The 18,824-nt window shown below is 40.3% G+C and overlaps 1 protein-coding gene across 1 annotated transcript in view; it reads left to right on the forward strand.

The window, feature by feature from the left end:
• Positions 1-18,824, forward strand: part of pcsk2 (proprotein convertase subtilisin/kexin type 2) — a 72,944-nt gene that overhangs the window by 49,614 nt on the left and 4,506 nt on the right. The window contains exons 10-11 of the mRNA XM_079855507.1: positions 2,793-2,893; positions 9,911-10,138. Coding sequence (XP_079711633.1) covers positions 2,793-2,893; positions 9,911-10,138 — 329 coding nt within the window. The remainder of the gene's footprint in view (positions 1-2,792; positions 2,894-9,910; positions 10,139-18,824) is intronic.

The raw sequence follows: 18,824 nt of genomic DNA on the forward strand, positions 1-18,824 counted from the left end.
CTATCTTTGTGAGGACGTTCTCTCCATAGACGTAATGATTGTTATACTGTACAAACTGTTTTTTCTGTCCCCTACCCCTACCCCTACCCCTACCCTGGACCTACCCATCTTTTGGCATTTTTACATTTTCAAAAAACATCATTTAGTATATTTATTAGCCCATTTCCCTCCAATGTTGGTGATCTCAGGTATTACTATCCTTGTGGGGACATTTGGTCCCCACATTGTTATGTGGGGACTTTCCATAGACGTAGGCCTAATTATTTGTATGCTGTTCAACTGTATATTCTTTCCCCTACCTCTAAACCTAGATATCGCAGAAAACTTACATTTATATTTTTTTGCATTTTTACATTTTCAAAAAATATCACTTTGTATGATTTATAAGCTGTTTTCCTCACCAAAAAATGTCCCCACAAGGACAAGGATTTTGTATATTGACACCTTTGTGAGGACATTTTGTCCTCATAATGTAGGGTTTACCAGGACACACACACACACACACACACACACACACACACACACACACACACACACACACACACACACACACACACACACACACACACACACACACAGCAAACGGGTTTATTACTGTAACTATTTCTTTAAAGAAGGAACATCTATATTTTTCTTAGTCAATATGGTATTTATTCAAATATATTTACACAGATAAGACCCACATCAACTAACAAAGTACTAAATAATCCCCTTTTTGCTTTCATCTCATTGCTTTTTATTAAGGTTTGCTTAGATTAGTCAAAATTGGTCACAAGTACAAACTTCCATCCATCAAATATGGATGGTTCTTTCATCTCCTGCCTTTGATAGATCATGAAATGCCGGGCAACTCCAGTGACTCCATTATCTCAAAGTGTTGTGTTGACGAATAAAGCTTTGAGATTTTGCAGGACATTCCTCATTACACTCAGCCTAACCAAGAGCTTCATTACAAGTTCTGTTTGTGATCGACAGAGTTGGGAAGAATTCAGAATTTATGATTTGGCTTCTATTCAGTGGATGAGCTGGAATATGAATCAGCAACAACAAAAAGGATGATGAATTGGAATGTAAATGACAGGAATTTACTGAATTTCATTTAAACAAATTGAACTTTTTGTCACGCAAAAGAGGAATTTCATTAGTACAACACAACAACAAATGGTCAAGAACAACTGATTTATTCGGCTGTTCCACCTTGTACGCTTGCTTCATATTGTTTTAACTCTTTTGTGTTCTTCCACCATAGTCATGTCACGTTTGGTCTTTGAGTTGGACTTTGAGCTAGTTTTGCACTGTTCCCAGTTCAGTTTTCTTTGTCTCTGTTAATTTTTTGCCGTTCGCTGCGTTTGAATTCGCATACTGCAGTAGGAAATACATTTGGTTTGAAACTTATTTCGCGACCGTTAAAAAATTTGAATGTACTACATCCGCCATGTTGTGACCTTCCAGCGTCAGTTGCGTCGCTTCACTAGCAGCATTTCCATTACCATTGAAATTGCGCAAATTGAAATTGCGATTTGAAAATACGCCCAATGGAAACACGTCAATTTCGCAAAAACTCCCATTTATCGCAAAAAAGTTTTTACGCTCGCATGAGGAGGTTTTTCAGACAATTCGAAAAAGAAATATTTCGCAAAACTGCAATGGAAACAGTTTTTGCGCATTTACAGGTCAGCTGACGTAGATGACGCGGTGTGTTTGGACAGAATACGAGACTGAGTTCTTTATTAAATTCATATAAGGCAAAAGAATTACAGGAATAATGGATTCTAAACCTCAAATAAATGCCACAATCAAGACCTCGAAGCAGATATGAGGGAGAAACACCCAGATACACCTCATATGTGCCGCTCACAAGTATAATAAGGGTCTTTCCTTACCATTAATGCTTGGAAAACACACACACATCTCCTTCCATTAATAATAATGGCCAGTGCACTGACTGGGATATACATAAACCTACCAACGTCCGTTGCCATGGTTTTTGGAATGATTTTACTTATCGTGAGAGGAATAAATTAAGTTTTAGTCGCATAACATCGGTTAATGGAAACGCCACCAATTCGCAATAGTTTTTTGTTGACATTTAGAAAAAAAAATCGCAAAAGTTTTGCGCAAATTTGTAATGGAAACGTGCCTACTGTCATTCATAAATCCTCTCCCGTGGCCATGGGATAGTAAAGTGTCCATCGTATGCACACTTACTTTTAGTGCTGGGCAACGATTAATCGCATCCAAAATAAAAGTCTGTGTTAATATTTGTGTGTTTATTGTGTATAATTATTTTGTATATATAAATACACACATATGCATGTATTTATTTAAAAAAAAATATTTGCATGTCTATACTGTAAATATATTTATACATAATTTAAATTATATATACATATAAATATTTAATATGTTATTTACTACATACATTTTTCTTAAATATATACATGCATGTGTGTGTATTTATATATACAAAATAATTATACACATACACACACATATATATTTTGTAAACACAAACTTTTATTTTGGATGCGATTAATCACGATTAATCTTTTCCCAGCACTAGTTACTTTACATAATGAGTAATTTAGCCTATAATGAAAATGTACATTATTATTGTATAATAATTAAAACATATTGTTATATATAATATTGAAACAGCTAGAAATTTGCATCATGTTTGCTATCTCAAATTCAACTGAATTAGAATATCAAAGGCATTTTTTACAGTGTAATTAGGGTATCTTTGGCAGTAATGTTTAATTAAGATGTTCTCTTTGTCTGTGTGTCTCCAGGCCACCACGGATCTGTATGGAAACTGCACACTGCGTCACTCGGGCACATCTGCCGCTGCCCCTGAGGCTGCTGGAGTGTTTGCCTTGGCGTTGGAGGCCAAGTATGTACACTTCTGTTTTCCAGCGTACAGCTCTGATGAGTAGTGAGCTCCTATGAAAGATTTATGAAACAATAAGGCAGCTTGCGTACACACGGTGCTGGCAGACTCCAGCTGAGATCGTAGATTACTGCTGACAAGGTTTGTGTCAGAGCAGCAACACAAGCACAACTCTGGCTTTAAAAAGTCTTTCCTCATGCATGATTGATAGCCTTTTAACACCAAAATGGTGCTGATGCCATAGCTAAACCTGCATTCCCAATAAATCGAGAGTTGAATGATGATGTTATTGCATAACCTGCCAACAAATAAACATTCTGCATCATGTTCCTTTATTTATAAGTCTTGCTACTCGTTTTGAAAACGTATTGCATCTAAAGGAATTGGATTTTACATCTTCATGCCTTAACTCTTTGTTTTAAAAAGATGACAGACTTTAAACAAAAAAAACAAAAAGATGTATTCTAGCTTCATTCATTCTTTTTATCAACACTTGAATGTGGTTAAGTTAAAAAAAATAGATTAATTTGTCAAAGAACTGATTCAGAACGATGATGGAGTAGATGGAGTCCATCAACACCCCCAAAGCTTCACAGTCGTTTCCTCTTCATGGGTTCAACGTTTCATTCAGTATTGTTAGTGAGTTTTGATTGATATGCTTTTGAATGTTTGACGTTCACGTTAGCTTACATGAGCGTGTGCATTGCTTCTATCGCTTGTTTCTGCTTCTTCTTCGCTTGTTTTTGGATCTGAACATTGTGTACTATTTCAGAAGATGTGTAATAGCGCCCCCTACAGTATTACAGTGAAAACATGGATTGCCAGAATAAGCTGTTACAAGTTAATTGTACTTTAAATAAACAGTAGCCGGAGCAGCTGTGCAACATGACAAAGATACACAACGCTTTTCTTCAGCGTCAATGTGTGGTACAGTGTGAGATTGGGCTCTGGCACCAGCACTGTTACTCAGCTGGTGGAAAACATGTATCACTGTTCATTTCTGAACCCCACACACTTTCAGCTGTTGATGAAGAACTGGCATGAATATTGCTGATCGCCTCATGAAAAAGAAATCAAAAATCACTTTTGGTTCAAGCCAATAATAACCCTGTTTCAATGAATGCCAGGGAACAAATCATATTTGGACTGTATCTGGTACTTCAGGCTCATTAGAAGGGTGTGGGACTCACTGTGTTGGCTGTCTTCTCTCACTCCTGTGCAGTTATTAACCCTTTCCCTGCCATTGACAGAATTTTCCAGCAATCCATGTTTTCACTGTTACATAGTAGGGGGTGCTGTTACACACCTTCTGAAAAAGTACTGAATCTTTGGATACAAAACGAGTGAAGAAATAGAAACAAGCAACAGAAGCATTGCTTGCGCACATGTAAACTAACGGGATCATCAAACATTCAACAGCATATAAATCAAAAATTAAATGTTGAACCCATGAAGGGAAAACAACTGTGAAGCTTTAAGACACAATCTACTCCATCTGTGTTTTGATTATCATTCTGAATCCCACAATTATTATATAATAATAATAATAATTATTATTATAATATTGCACAACTTTCCTGGACTTGGTTCACTCTTTGTTATCTCAGTGTTTGTTTTCACTGAATGCTTACCTTGTGTCTTATCAATCTGTCTGTTGTAATTTAGATATATTTTTAAGATAAAAGAATGTGGTTTTACAGATGCTAGAAATGTGGCTTTCAAATGAAAGATTGGTATCAGAGAGCACACCCAGGTTCCTAACCGACGACGAAGGCTTGACAGATCAGCCAGAGGTTTTTGGTCCAATAATTAAAACTTCTGGGTTTTTTTCAGAAGTAGAATGGGAGTACTAGTCAGCTAATTTTTTATATAAGCTATGCATTCCATTAATTTTTTGAATTGGTAAGTTTCGTCAGGGCGTGAAGAGATATAGAGCTGAGCATCGTCAGCATAACAGTGAAAACTAATGCCATGTTTCCTAATGATATCTCCTAAGGGGAGCATGTACAGAGTGAACAGCAACGGTCCTAGTACTGAGCCTTGTGGTACACCATACTGAACTTGTGATCGATATGACATCTCTTCATTTACTGCTACTTTTAAAGAAAAAGAAATACAGGTTAATCGTAATAAGAAACAAACACATAATAGAAAGCAAGATCTGGGGCAGAAACAGGACGAGCTCTTCTCATTGAGAATGATAAAGCAATTGCTGTAAGTGAGCAGAAATGAGGAACAAACAGAATGCAAAAAGAGTAGCCAGAACTAATACTTTACTGGAGATGAGGAGCAAGTTAAAAATACAAATGAAGAATGTCGCAGTTACTGACGTAACCTTCGTTCCCTGATGGAGGGAACAGAGACTTTAGATCAAGTGATGACATTAAGACTCCCAAGTATGACCCCTGATGTCGTCACTTGACATAATGTCGAACGTGACTGACAGAAAGGGAACTGCAGTTTCAGTGCAGTTACAGTACAAATCAGGAGGCAGAGATAGAGCTGCGAGAATGAATATACTGCAACAATTAAAGAGATAAATTGCCTTGCTTGGTAATACTGCATGTAGCTGCTTAAGACTGGAATACACTACACTAATTTTGCCCAGATTTTGCCCGGTTTTCAGGCTGGACGAGTCAAGGCTAGTTGTGGAAAGTCAGAGCCGAAAATCACACAAAAAATTGTATAGTGTTTAATTTTTTTAGGAACCAAATAGACTGTAACATTTGAGACAAGCAAAGAAGCAAGCTGGGAAGAGGATCCACGTGCAGGGTTAGATTTATTAAAATCCGAACACAAAGTAACTGATGAAAACACAGAACATGCAGAAACACACTAAATCAGGGAATGTCCATTCAACGACTGACAGAGAACAAGTGAAACAAAGGCCTATATATACACACAGGAAGACGAGCTTAAAGGGGACATATCATGCTAAATCCACTTTTTTAGCCCTTAAATGCATTTTGTTGTATATTTGGAGTGTTTAGAAGTACAGAAAAGTTGAAATTATTCTCTTCAGGTGTTTCGTTGATATGTTTATATTCTGTTTTGGCCTTATTTTTCAACCTGTTCCGATTTTTCTGTTATCTATGACGTTTTGTGAACTATTACGTCACAGTATTTGCAGCGGAACTGCCAAATAAGGACATTGACTTCCAGCCCAACACTTCGAGCAATCCGCCATTTTTATTTCTCGCTGCAATTTTGTAGTCCAAGCTAAAAGATGCATTAGTTACGAGAGGATAAGTTAAAATGTTCGGTTGTTGGATGTAGTAACCCACACGCTTCATTACACCGTCTAACGTAGATGAACTGCTGTGCTTGTGACAGGGCGCATGTTTAACTGAAAGAACGAGCAGAGAGAGAGAGACCCGGTCGCGCGCACGCACTCTCTCTCTCTTCGGAGCCAGGCGAAAGTGTAAACAAGACTTCACCGTCTCCAAACTAGACGCCGTCTTGCTCTCTCTCCCTCGCACATATTAATCAAAATAAATCGACACGGTGGTAAAAGGTCGGAAGACCAAAGTTTCATGTGTAAATACAGTAACACACCATTGCGATACATCCATATGAAGACGTTGTTCTGCAGGTTCGTCGTCTTCATTTTCATCTCGCTCCGGCTCCGACTCTGGCTCGAACATGTAAGGCTGGCTGGACAAGTCTTCCGTTGTTGACATTTTGTTAATAACGTGTGAATAAAAAGTTTCTCTGCTATCAGACTACAAAAATGGCCGAACGGGGTGGAGTTGAACCTCTGCAACCTGGAGAGGGGGCGGGGTATGAAGTTTCTCAATTGTATTTAAAGAGACCGCACCAAAACGAGTTGCTCTCAGACGCACATCAGAAAAGGGGTAGAAAAGGGTCCTGTGGAGCTATAATAATGAGGAATTCAGACCCAAGCATTGCAGTTCCGCTTTATATAGACTATAAATGTATGATTTATATGTAAAAAGGAACGATTTAAAAGCATGATATGTCTCCTTTAACAAGATAACAAGGTAACACACCTGGGGAGACTAATCAACATTAAACCTACAAAGAACTGCAAAACATGGAGCAAGACAGGAAATAACATAAAAGTCCAGGGTAGGGTTGCACCAGCCGTTCGTAAGTTCTTTCTTAAATTGGAACGTTAAGTCCACACTAGAGGCTTAGTAACTACTAGCTAGTTTGTAACTAACTCTGTACTTTATTCCGTTGCACCATTTGTTCGTAAGGCAGAACGTAGCTAGTTGGTCATAAGCTCTCCGTAAAGTAATGTGTAGTCACATAATATGACGTTTAGCCTCGATGATCCAATAGCAGCCTTCAAATACGGGAGGAGATGTTGTGTTGAAATGCCGTGAATTTCAGTTTATCCTTCATTCGTTTGCCTCACGTTACTAACGATAAAAATAAGTTTCCATTAAATGAGATACTTGATCATGAATAGCATAAGTGTTTTTTATTTGAAATGAAATTAATAAGGATCAATAAATAAAAATTGATACAAAAAAACATAAGAAATTACGTTTATTGATTATGACTGATAATTGACATGCACAAACATGGACCGATGCACACAGCGTCGCGCTGTTTAGGATGGGTTTGTGTTAAAGAGCCGCTAACAAAGTATTCTTTTCACATAATGTTCTCTCTCTTAAAAAAAAAAGTGAGTGTAAATGTCAGCATTATCATATTTGTCTAAAGAATTGAAGTCTGTCAGGTAAACGAAGAGCTTATTGATGCAGTTCAGTCTGTCTGATATTTTATTCCAATCGTTACTCCTGATCGGAGGCTGCCGTAAATATTTAGTTTATATGTAGAGTTACGTTTCAACTAAGTTTAATGATGCAACACAAAAATATTTAGAAGTGCGTAAGTCGTAACTTAGTGTCCATTTACGTCAACTAGGCTTGCACAGGTGGTGCAACCGGCCCCAGGAACACACAAGAGAACACAGGTTGGAATCATAACACAGACAGTGATTTCAACACCAACCGTGATAAAGGCCGGTTCATTACACTTGATTAAGAAAGCTTTGTAAAAATGAATTGGTGGGAGAGTCAGTTTTGCCACATCATTTCTGCTTCCATTCACACATGTCAGTAGGTGTTAATAACTGTTGACACGGCCTTTCCTGTGTAAAGTCTGTGTGTTTGCTCAGTACTAAATAATGATGTAGGTGGCAAAAGAGCAGGCCTCTTTGTTCAGCCAAGAGCAACTGCTCATTATAAACTGCAGGTTCAGTATCATGTGTTTGTATACCTGAGCAGAACCAGGAGTGTGGATGAAGGGTTTCGTACAGTAAGGCTTCGACGTTTCACAATACACTGTTCAAGTATACTTGTAAGTACACCGTTACTTCCCAATGGAATAAATACCCTAGTAAAAAATAAATAAATACTAAAATGTATTTGAAATGCATTTATTTTGTGCTAAGAATACTACAAATACATTTACATATTTATGTGCTAATACAAATTCCCTGCAATTGTACTTTTGGTATACTAAACTGGTATACTTAGTCTGCTAAATTGGAACAACTAATTTTGCACTTGATACACTTTAGTTGTGCAGAAGTAGTGCTGAAGTCCAACTAAAGATATACTTAAGTATACTCGATTGTGCTAAAGTGGGACTATTGCAAATAAACATTTTAAATATCTTGCATTTTATACAGAGATCACACAATCCTTATTAATACTGATATTAAAACACACTGTAGGCATAATATTAGGGCATGTGCACTGTGCAATAAAGAAATACTCCAAATAAAGTTTAATTATAATTTTATATCGGTAAGTCTTAATATATGTCAATAAATATTTTAATGGATTTAAAGTATACTTAGTATGAAATAAATGTATTTTAAATCAATTTTGGTATATATGTTTTTTTTGTTTTTTTTACTAGGATACACAGGTATAAAATATTAATTGGAGTTGAAATTTTGTTATGTTACATGTAGCTTAAAGCTTCAGCTAAGAAAAGTAGTCCATTACCACATGAACTAGATGCAGACTAGACTGCAACAATATTACAACATTAATGTATACATTATTAAGTTACTTGTTTTCCTCTATTTTAACGTCAGCATTAAAACGACTTTAATTTTCTAAATGCATGTTATGGATCTTATGCTGAACCACTCATCGATGCATGTGTTTCATGCTTTTTTGTTGTTGTTTTGTTTTACTTAGTAATGTTCAATCAAAATGTAATACTTGGATCTGGTGAAACATCAGTCTTCTCTCTGGTGGCATATGCAGGATTCTCCAATCATTTACTGCACTTAAACTCCGCCCCTGTAAGCTCTCGCTCATCTGCATAAACGTACGAGTGCCACGCCCACATCTCATAATCCAATCAGCAACCGATGCACAGAATCAAGTCCCGCCCTACACTTTTTCTTTTTCTTTTACACTCAGCCAATACAACATAACCATCAGACCTCCAAGCCCTTACTACAGCCAGAGACTGTTCCGGTTAGATGATACAGCAGGGATGAGCGATGGTTATTCAGAAATGTTTTGCTGCTGAATGCTGTGATTGATCAGAGTGAAGTGTAGTAATAAAGTATAAACCATCACTGATATGTGATTTTAGTCTTCCTGCCCATCTCAAGGATTAATAGTCAGAGAGTAGTCAGTAAATCAGGGAAATCAACATCCGCTCTTTGCTCATCGCTCTTCATCTTGAGAGAGAAACCATACGCGACTGTAAGGGTTTTGTTGATTCGTTGCTATGTGGTCTTTACAGAAATTGACTCATGAGAGCACATTTATTTTAGATTGATATGATATCTATTAGGATTGGGAGCATAAAGGAGGCTTGAATGTTTCATATTTATGCAGTTTTTTTTTCCTTGGCTTGACTTTATTTCCTTTATTTTTAGTGTCAATGCTTCTAAATTATGGAATTCACTACCCCTTACACTTCGTAATATCTCATCTACGGCTACCTTCAAGACTCAACTGAAAACATATCAATTTAACATGTACATGTTCTTATGTGTGTGTGTGTGTTTTCCTTTAGTCCGAACTTGACCTGGCGGGACTTGCAGCATCTGACAGTCCTCACGTCGAAGAGGAATAAACTGCATGACGAGGTGCACCAGTGGAGGAGGAACGGTGTGGGTCTGGAGTTCAACCATCTGTTCGGATACGGTGTGTTAGACGCCGGAGGAATGGTCAAACTCGCCCGCGAGTGGAAGACCGTTCCCGAACGATTTCACTGTGTGGCTGGATCCGTGCAGGAGATACAGTGAGTACAGAAAACACACCAGAAAAGCATCCAACAAGACTACAGCATGCAGTACTGTTTGCAAACATTTTACTTCAGCAATCGGACAGTGATATTTCCAAGTGAACAGGATGATGAAGGGAGAATGAAGGGTGGCGATTGGCTGGATTGTGAGCAGTATGCGTTTATTACCAGAACTGAGCCAAATGGTTGAAAAATAAAAGGGACTTGTGACATCAGCCGAAAAGGAAAGGCCACAAAGTTGGCTCAAATTATTACATTTTGATAAAAGATTATGAGGACAAACAGGGTTTGAAATGAACTTTTTCACACACCAGCCAATTTGGCTACTAAATTTGTACGTTACCGGGAATTCAGAACTTCTACTAGCCAAAAAAAAAAAAAAAAAAGAGAACAAAAGAAGAACAAATAAATCAGATGTACTACTGTTTTATTGACTAACTACTGTTTTATTCAACTATATATATGTATACTGATATATATATATATATATATATATATATATATATATATATATATTATAACATTTGGATTTCAAACATTCCTTTCTTATTCAAACATAATCCTGTCATCTAGCATCTCCTCTCTTCATCTTTCATCCTTTTCGCCAAAAATGTGTTTTAGATGGACTGATCAATACAGAACAAAGAACATGTAGGATGCTGGAAAATAACAACATCTTTTCTGTTAACCAAATGCTTTTTTAATCTTCGCTGTTGCTTCAATGCAAATGAACAAGCATGCCTTTATTTGTTGCGTAGTGACGTGTGTGTGTTCAAGTAATCCAGATATGTGCAGATTCTGCACAATACTCTGTATTTAATATATCATGATGACTCACGAGTATTTGCGTTAAATCTGCTCCTCCTCCGCCTTTCCTCCCCTCGATCAGGCCGTGGCCAAAGGGTACATTGGGGTTCCCCCGGTGGAACGTTCTGTTGCGATGCAGCTGTGTCCTCAGAGCGCTTCCTCCTGTGGTGACCCAAAGCACCCCTCCAAAGCCTGTAGGTTTTCGTCGACCCTTTTCGCGAAATCCTATAGAGCTGCGGGGCAGGCCGCCGCCTCTTTGCATGCCATGGCCATCCTGCAGGTATATCAGGCACGGATGCTCAAGGACATGCACAAGGGCAGGACTGACCCAGGGCTCTTTGATGAGCTGCATGCCGCCACCGACCTCGCTCTCTGAGCGACGAAGGTGACCGCACGCTCCCTGGCCCAGGTGATGCCCACTAATGTGGTCCAGGAGAGACACCTTTGGCTCAACCTGGCCAATATGAGAGATGCCGAGCGAACTCGTTTCCTCGACACTCCCATATCCCAGGCTGGCCTCTTCGGCGGCCAGATAACTGACACGCCCATCTCTGAGCCACCAGAGGTCTCGGATGACAGTGCGCGCCGCTCACGAGCCTCGCCACTCTCGTCCTCCATGTCGCGCCAAATGACCCTGCCCCCACACCGGGATGCTACGCCTCCCACGTCCTGGCCGGTCATTCCGCCTCGCTGCCCCATCGAGGATACATCTGTGGTTCGCATGACCCCGCTGGTACAGTTTTTTTGAGCCTGGCTAGAGCTTCCCAACCTGTCCAGCTGGGTCGCGAGAACTATCAGGCTCGGCTATGGGATTCAGCTCGCACGGACTCCTCCCCTTCCGGGGAGTCCGCTACTCCATGGTCGGTGGCAATGCCCCTGTCATGCATACGGAGATCGCCACCCTACTGGCGAAGGGTGTGATCGAGACCGAAAGGAAGTCCGGCTTCTACAGTCCCTATTTCATTGTACCCAAGAAAACCGGTGGGTTACGGCCAATCCTGGACCTGCGCGTCTTGAACCGATCCCTTCACAGGCTTCCGTTAAGGATGTTTACAGCGAAACGCATTTTCGAATGCGTTCATGCGTTGGATTGGTTTGCAGCAATCGACCTGAAGGACGCCTACTTTCATGCCTCTATTCTTCCTCGACACAGACCTTTTCTACGGTTTGCTTTCGAGGGGCGGGCATATCAGTAAGCGGTTCTCCCATTTGGGATAGCCCTGTCTCCTCGCGTCTTCGCGAAAATCGTTGAGGCAGCCCTTGGGCCGCTACAGCAAAACGGGGTTCGCATCCTGAACTATCTCGACGACTGGCTGATCCACTCTCGAGACCAGGTTTGCGAACACAGGGATCTAGTGCTCCGGCACCTAGCTCGTCTGGGCTTTCGGTTCAACTGGAAAAAGAGCAAACTCTCCCCCGTGCAGAGGATCTCTTTTCTCGGTATGGAAATCGACTCGGTTGCCATGTGTGCGCAGCTTACGAGCGAGGGCGCGCAGTCACTGCTGACTTGCCTGAGACATTTCGAGGGCAAGAGTGCGGTTCCACTGAAGTTATTTCAGAGGCTCCTGGGGCATATGGCATCCGCATCCGCAGCTACGCTGCTCGGGTTACTTCATATGAGACCGCTTCAGCTCTGGCTTCGCGATTGAGTCCCGAGGTGGGCATGGCAACTAGGCACGCTCCGAGTACCAGTTACCTTCACCCCGTGGACGAACCTCAGCTTTCTACGGGCCGGAGTTCCCTTAGAACGAGTTTCCAGGCATGTTGTTGTATCAACAGATGCCTCCACCACGGGCTGGGGTGCCATGTGCAATGGACGTGCTGCCGCGGGCTCCTGGACAGGACCCCAGCGCCTTTGGCATGTCAATTGTCTCGAGTTGCTGGTGGTACGCTTGGCTCTGCACCGCTTCCGTGCATTTCTCAAGAACCAACCCGTACTAGTCCGCTCAGACAATACTGCAACAGTAGCGTACATCAACCGACAATGTGGTCTCCCGCCGTATGTCGCAACTTGCCCGCCACCTCCTCCTATGGAGTCAGAAGTATCTGAGGTCGCTTCGAGCCATTTACATCCCGGGAGACCTGAATCGTGCAGCCGACAAGCTCTCACAGTTTCAGCCTCTTCCTGGAGAATGGAGACTCCATCTCTAGACGGTTTAGCTAATTTGGGAAGAGTTCAGCGACGCACAGTTAGATCTGTTTGCCTCCCACGACTCTTCCCATTGTAGCCTGTTTTATTCCCTGACCGAGGGCACGCTCGGCACGGATGCACTGGTATGCGTATGCGTTTCCCCCAGTGAGCTCAGGGAGGATGAGGAGCAGGTCATATTGGTTGCGCCTCATTGGCCCACCCGGACCTGGTTCTCCGAACTAGTAGTCCTCAAGACAGCACCTCCCTGGCCAATCCCTCTGAGGAAGGACCTTCTTTTTTCAGAGACGGGGCACCCTCTGGCACCCTCATCCCGATCTTTGGAACAGGTTTGAGTACCCTACCCCCTTCGGTGGTGGCTACCATCACTTCTGCTAGAGCATTGTCCACGAGACTTGCCTATGCGTTGAAGTGGAACCTCTTCGTCACCTGGTGCTCTTCTCGCCGAGAAGACCCCTGAAAATGCCCGATCTGTGTCGTGGTTTCCTTCCTGCAAAATGGGTTGGAGCGAAGGCTGTCTCCCTCCTGAAAGTGTATGTTTCCGCTATCGGCGCACATCACGACGCAGTCAAAGGTAGGTCCGTGGGAAAGCACGACCTGGTCATCAGGTTCCTGAGAGGAGCGAGGAGACTAAATCCTCCTCGCTCTCCTCTCGTACCCTCTTGGGACCTCGCAGTGGTTCTATCCGCCCTGCAGAGTGCTCCCTTTGAGCCTTTTGCAATCAGTCAATCTTAAGTTCTTGTCATCGAAGACAGAGCTCCTGGTTGCCAGACCAGACGTCAGTAAGGTTCATTAATTAAAATTAGTTAACTACATTAGTTAGCATGAACTAATAAAGAACTGCACATATGCAACATTTATTAATCTTTTTTACTGTTAATTTCAACATTTACTAATACTTTATTAAAATCTTGTTAACATTAGTTAATGCACTGTGAACTAACCTGAACAAACAGCTGTATTTTTATTAACTAACGTTGACAAAGATGAATAAATACTGTAACAAATGTATTGCTCATGGTTAGTTCATGTTAGTTAATACATTAACTAATGTTAACTAATGAACCTAATTGTAAAGTGTTACCGAAATAGTTGTCAACAACCTGATTAACAAGAAAGTCTTCACTTTCGATGCTAGCTGTGACATTTATGTGCTAAATAGGTCTTTGCAAACACACAGACCTTACATGTCCTTAAACAGGGTCCCCGCGGGTCCTTAAAAAGTCTTAAAACGTCTTAAATAAAATATACGTTTTTTAAGGTCTTAAAATGTATTAAATTTCACTATTTTTTGAAGAGTGGCATTAAATTTCATCTGGGCGGCATTAAATTTCATCTGGCGGAGTTTCTCCTTTTGTCGGGAGAAACTACCGGTATTTTCCATTTCACCAGCGCACGTCCCTGTCTAAAGACAGTAAAAAGTAGCGTGTGCCTATTTGCACAGGCATCTCACACCATTTAGGGGGCAGTACGTGTTTTCCGTAGGCCTGTCAGACGAACAGACGAAGAAGTGTAGTGGCAGACGCGAGCTAAGATAGGGAAGTGCAAATTTAATGATAACTGGCTCGATGATGAGAAATATAGCGGCTGGTTACAAAAAAACGACGGTATACGAAGTGCGGTGGGCTGCAAAGCCCTTGACGCGCATATGAAAGGGGGGAAGCACAAGCGCGACAGTCAGGCAACAACTGTCCCCATTCAGCTGTTTGCCTACATCGAGATTTTTAATCCAAAAAGTCAAGGATAGTCTATCTACATACGTGACTTTCACGTTTCCATGGTAATCAGTCACTCGTGCATCACGCCCAAATGCACGCAACTGCGCGGCCGCGCCGAATAATTTTCATAGAGGTCGCAATGAGTTCAAAACGGCAAAAAAACTCTTCACTCCTTATTCACGAAAAAGTCAAGCACTACAAGTAAGTTGTCATCTATAATTCATGTGGTATTCGAATTGTGTTGCACAATGCGGATAACTCAGCCTATTTCTCTTGTTGAATAATTAACAAGTTTTGTTGTAAATTTAAAATATTCACTAACTGTTTTTATTCGTAATATCTTTTAGTTTCACAGATATATTATCGAAGCCCTTCAAATTAGAATAAACATGGTGATTGTTAATGCTGAATTTGTATTTTCATGCATTAACAGCCTCTATCTGCTTGAATCAGGCAGTAATGTTAGGTTAGATTATGTTTACCATAATTTGTTCACACTTTACAATTAGATAAAATTTGTCTACGTTTGTCTAAATGTTGTCTACAAACTAAGTTCTCTTGAAAAAGCCTAACTAGAAAGTTTGAAGTAGTTTTAAAAGGTTTGCAATTGGAAAGTTTTAGTAAGACTCTGCTAGGCTATTAAGGAAATGTAATTTTGCCAAAATAACAACTTTTATTTTAAGTAAATGTTATTTTTTAAATCAGCTTAATTCAGTGTGATTTTACCATATTATCATGCTTAACACTGATCATTTGAATAATTGTAATGCAATGATCAGATGCAGATATCTAAATCGGAGAATATAACGTTAGGTTTGGGCGGTTGGCCGGTGGATTATTTATTTTTAACAGTGGATTCGAGTGACTAAGTGCACCAGATTAATGAATTTATCTTTAAAATGTACAAAATTTTCTTTTTATTAGCTTACTTTATTAACTAGTAAAATACATGATCAGGATTTTACCATAAGTATATAAAGTATAAGTATACTTTTTTTATAGCCTATAAAGTATACGGTATACTGAACATCTGCATTTCTTTCTTTCTGTTGTATTGCTTTAAAAATAAATAGCATTTTAAGCCAATTAAAGGTGCTGTATGTAGCTTTTCAACCAAAACGAATAATTTTTTTATTGCCTGTGTGTGAAGGGGTTGTAATCTCACATTAAAATTATCCACTTTGCGGGTTTTGCTATTACCTCTGAAAGCAAGTATTCTTATTTTTATGTGAAGGTCCCGGGTCGGATTTACCGCCAGTGACGTCACCTGCATGCGCGCTCCAGAACCTCTCGCCTCGTCTAGCCTACTGACTTTGCACTCAACAGCGACGACACTGCAACTTATGACATGGACTTATGACTTATGCAACTTATGACATGTCTGATAACACTAAGAAACGACCTGCGCCCAGCAAAACACAGACTCCAACACAAACTCCACATATTGATAAAAAACAACAAAAAACGTTTTTTCTGCTGAAGCTCGTAAGGCCAGACGTGAATCGGACGAACTTCGGGTAAAAAACACGGATCAACATCGGCAGGGCATTTGAATAATGGAGAAACCTTATCTACAAACCTAGAATGTACATTTCCTGAAGAAAATGTGAAGTGGTGCTTGCAGTGGCAAAATTCGGCACGGTTGATAGGGTTCCATACTTATCATGGTACGAGCATGGAGCATTAGTTCAACGTCAAGCTGATAAAAGTAGCCTATTATTTTAACGTTGCAGTGGGAGTTTACCTGAGTTTCCAGCATGTTGTGGGATGCTTTGTGTGTTACGTCCGGTTGCGTCTCAGTCTGGCCGGTACCCACAGTGCTCGCTCATAAATTCGAGCACGCGCTTGTAAACTTATTGGTTGCAATCTGAAACATCACCGCTAGAGGCCGCTAAAAACTACATACAGCACCTTTAAAGGGGTCATGAACTGGATTGTTTTATTATTTTATAATGTTGCCTGGGGTGCCCTTATAATGTTAGTATGATTTTTACATAAAAAATTGTCATAATTTATAAATAAAAGCCATTTTTCCAAGCCTGATTTCTGCCTCAGATTTGAACGCTCCGTTTTAAGGGGCGTGTCTGCTGTGAGACTGCAGTGCAAACGCCCACTGCTGTGATTGGCTGACATGCTTGCAATGAAATAGCTAGTATTACAGGAACTCTCTCGAAAACTTTTACTAAGTTTTTACTATTACAGCTATCGAGATTAACAAATCGTGAAAAGTATCGTTTAAAGCATTATATTTAAATCTATTCCATCACATGAAAGGTTGCAGCATGATGCAGATGACAGACAGTCTGTTGATCGCGTGAATAAAGATCTTATCATTGCAACGCAATTTTTGCACTCTCACAAATGCTTACACCAAATCACAATGCAAACACGATGTGAATACACAGTAAGAGCTTCGTTGTGTAGTGTAACAGTGTCATTATTTCATCACGAGTTTGGTGAGTGTCCAGATAAGCTCTCGCGGCTCCCGCTGTGCTGTTTGATTGACAGCTTGGGCGAAAGGGATCGTTCTTTGATCGCTTTCTGTAGGCTATATAATTTAATAACAGTTTAAAAAAAGATTATTTTCATAATACTACGAGAAATTATGTGAAGTTGATCGTTTAGTCACTGATGCATAAACAGTATTGAACGATTTTAAGAGAAATATCTGAACTTGAATAATTACACAGAAATCACTGATCGCAGATCAGGCATTAGAATACACATGGTTACTTACATGTTGCTGGCAGATCCGTGTCGGGGAATTGTGATTGATTTAATAAAGTTTAACCATGCTGGAATCCGAAGGAAGCTTATGACTGTCTTCTTCCACAAACAGGCGCTACACAATATTTAGTCAACAGCATGTTTATTGCTTGTAAGTAGCTCGATCCGGTAGCAATTATCATGTCGTCCTATGTTATTTAGCATGTTTGGGCGAATCGGTGGGCGGGGCTAAACAGGCCGTGTTGAAGTAGGCGTTGATCTTCTTTTGTGGAGGCGGTGTTTTATCCTCTTTGACGTCATTGTTCCCCACTTTGAAAAACTAGTCGTTTGCTGAGCCTGATGTCTATAAAAGCTTTTATTGGACTAACAAGGTAGTTTTCAGTTCTGAAACTTACAGGATATTATTATAGTATGATGATCTCTTATATGTCAAAAGCTCAAGGAAACTTTGATTTCTCAGTTCATCACCCCTTTAAGGAAAAACCTGTCAACAAGCCTGAAAAAAGATTTGGTAGTTATTCTGTCCCCCTCACTTTTGAAATGATGGCTAGGCTACGGCCCTGAGGCTAACATTACAGCCGCGTTGGTGTCTTTGGGGCACCATTTTACATTCTCCCCAACTAATACACTGAAGGCTGAAATGCTGTGGGTTTTGCACACGGTTAACCGACATCACTCCTATACATCCAACGAAGACATGAGCACTTCAGGGCAATGTTCCCTGAGGAATGTGCAAAAACATTTAGTTGTGGCAGGGACAAAACCTCTTCTCTTACTCGATTTGGACTTGTTCAGTACATAAAAAGGGGACTTCTGTCAAGTGTGAATCAAGGCAGCTTCGTTGTCATGTTTGACGAAAGCATGAATTGGACCACCAAAGGCTATTAAGACTATTTGCACTGTTGCTCAAATACAAATGTGCTTTGTTAACCTTAACACCCTAGAGTGTCATTTTTATATATATATATTTTCCATGGTAATGGTCTTAATTTTTATTCTTGAAGGTCTTAAAAAGGTCTTAAAAGTCATTAAATTTGTTGATCAAAAATGTGCAGATACCCTGTTAAATGTTTTCTTTTAATAACCGTTGTCTTGTCTTTATGCACCGAACACATCCACACCCTTGTGTCCTCTTTTGTGGCCCTTGGATATTTCTATCAACTAGTTTCCCGGGAAACACTAGCCTCTCAAAGACTGACGCGCACACAAACACTCCCACTAATCTGAGCGCTGTAATGGCCAGACTGGGAGACCTGCCTCTGATAATGCCATTACATCCACT

The sequence above is a fragment of the Squalius cephalus genome (genome assembly GCF_949319135.1).
Source record: "Squalius cephalus genome assembly, chromosome: 21".
NCBI classification, from domain to species: Eukaryota; Metazoa; Chordata; class Actinopteri; order Cypriniformes; family Leuciscidae; genus Squalius; species Squalius cephalus.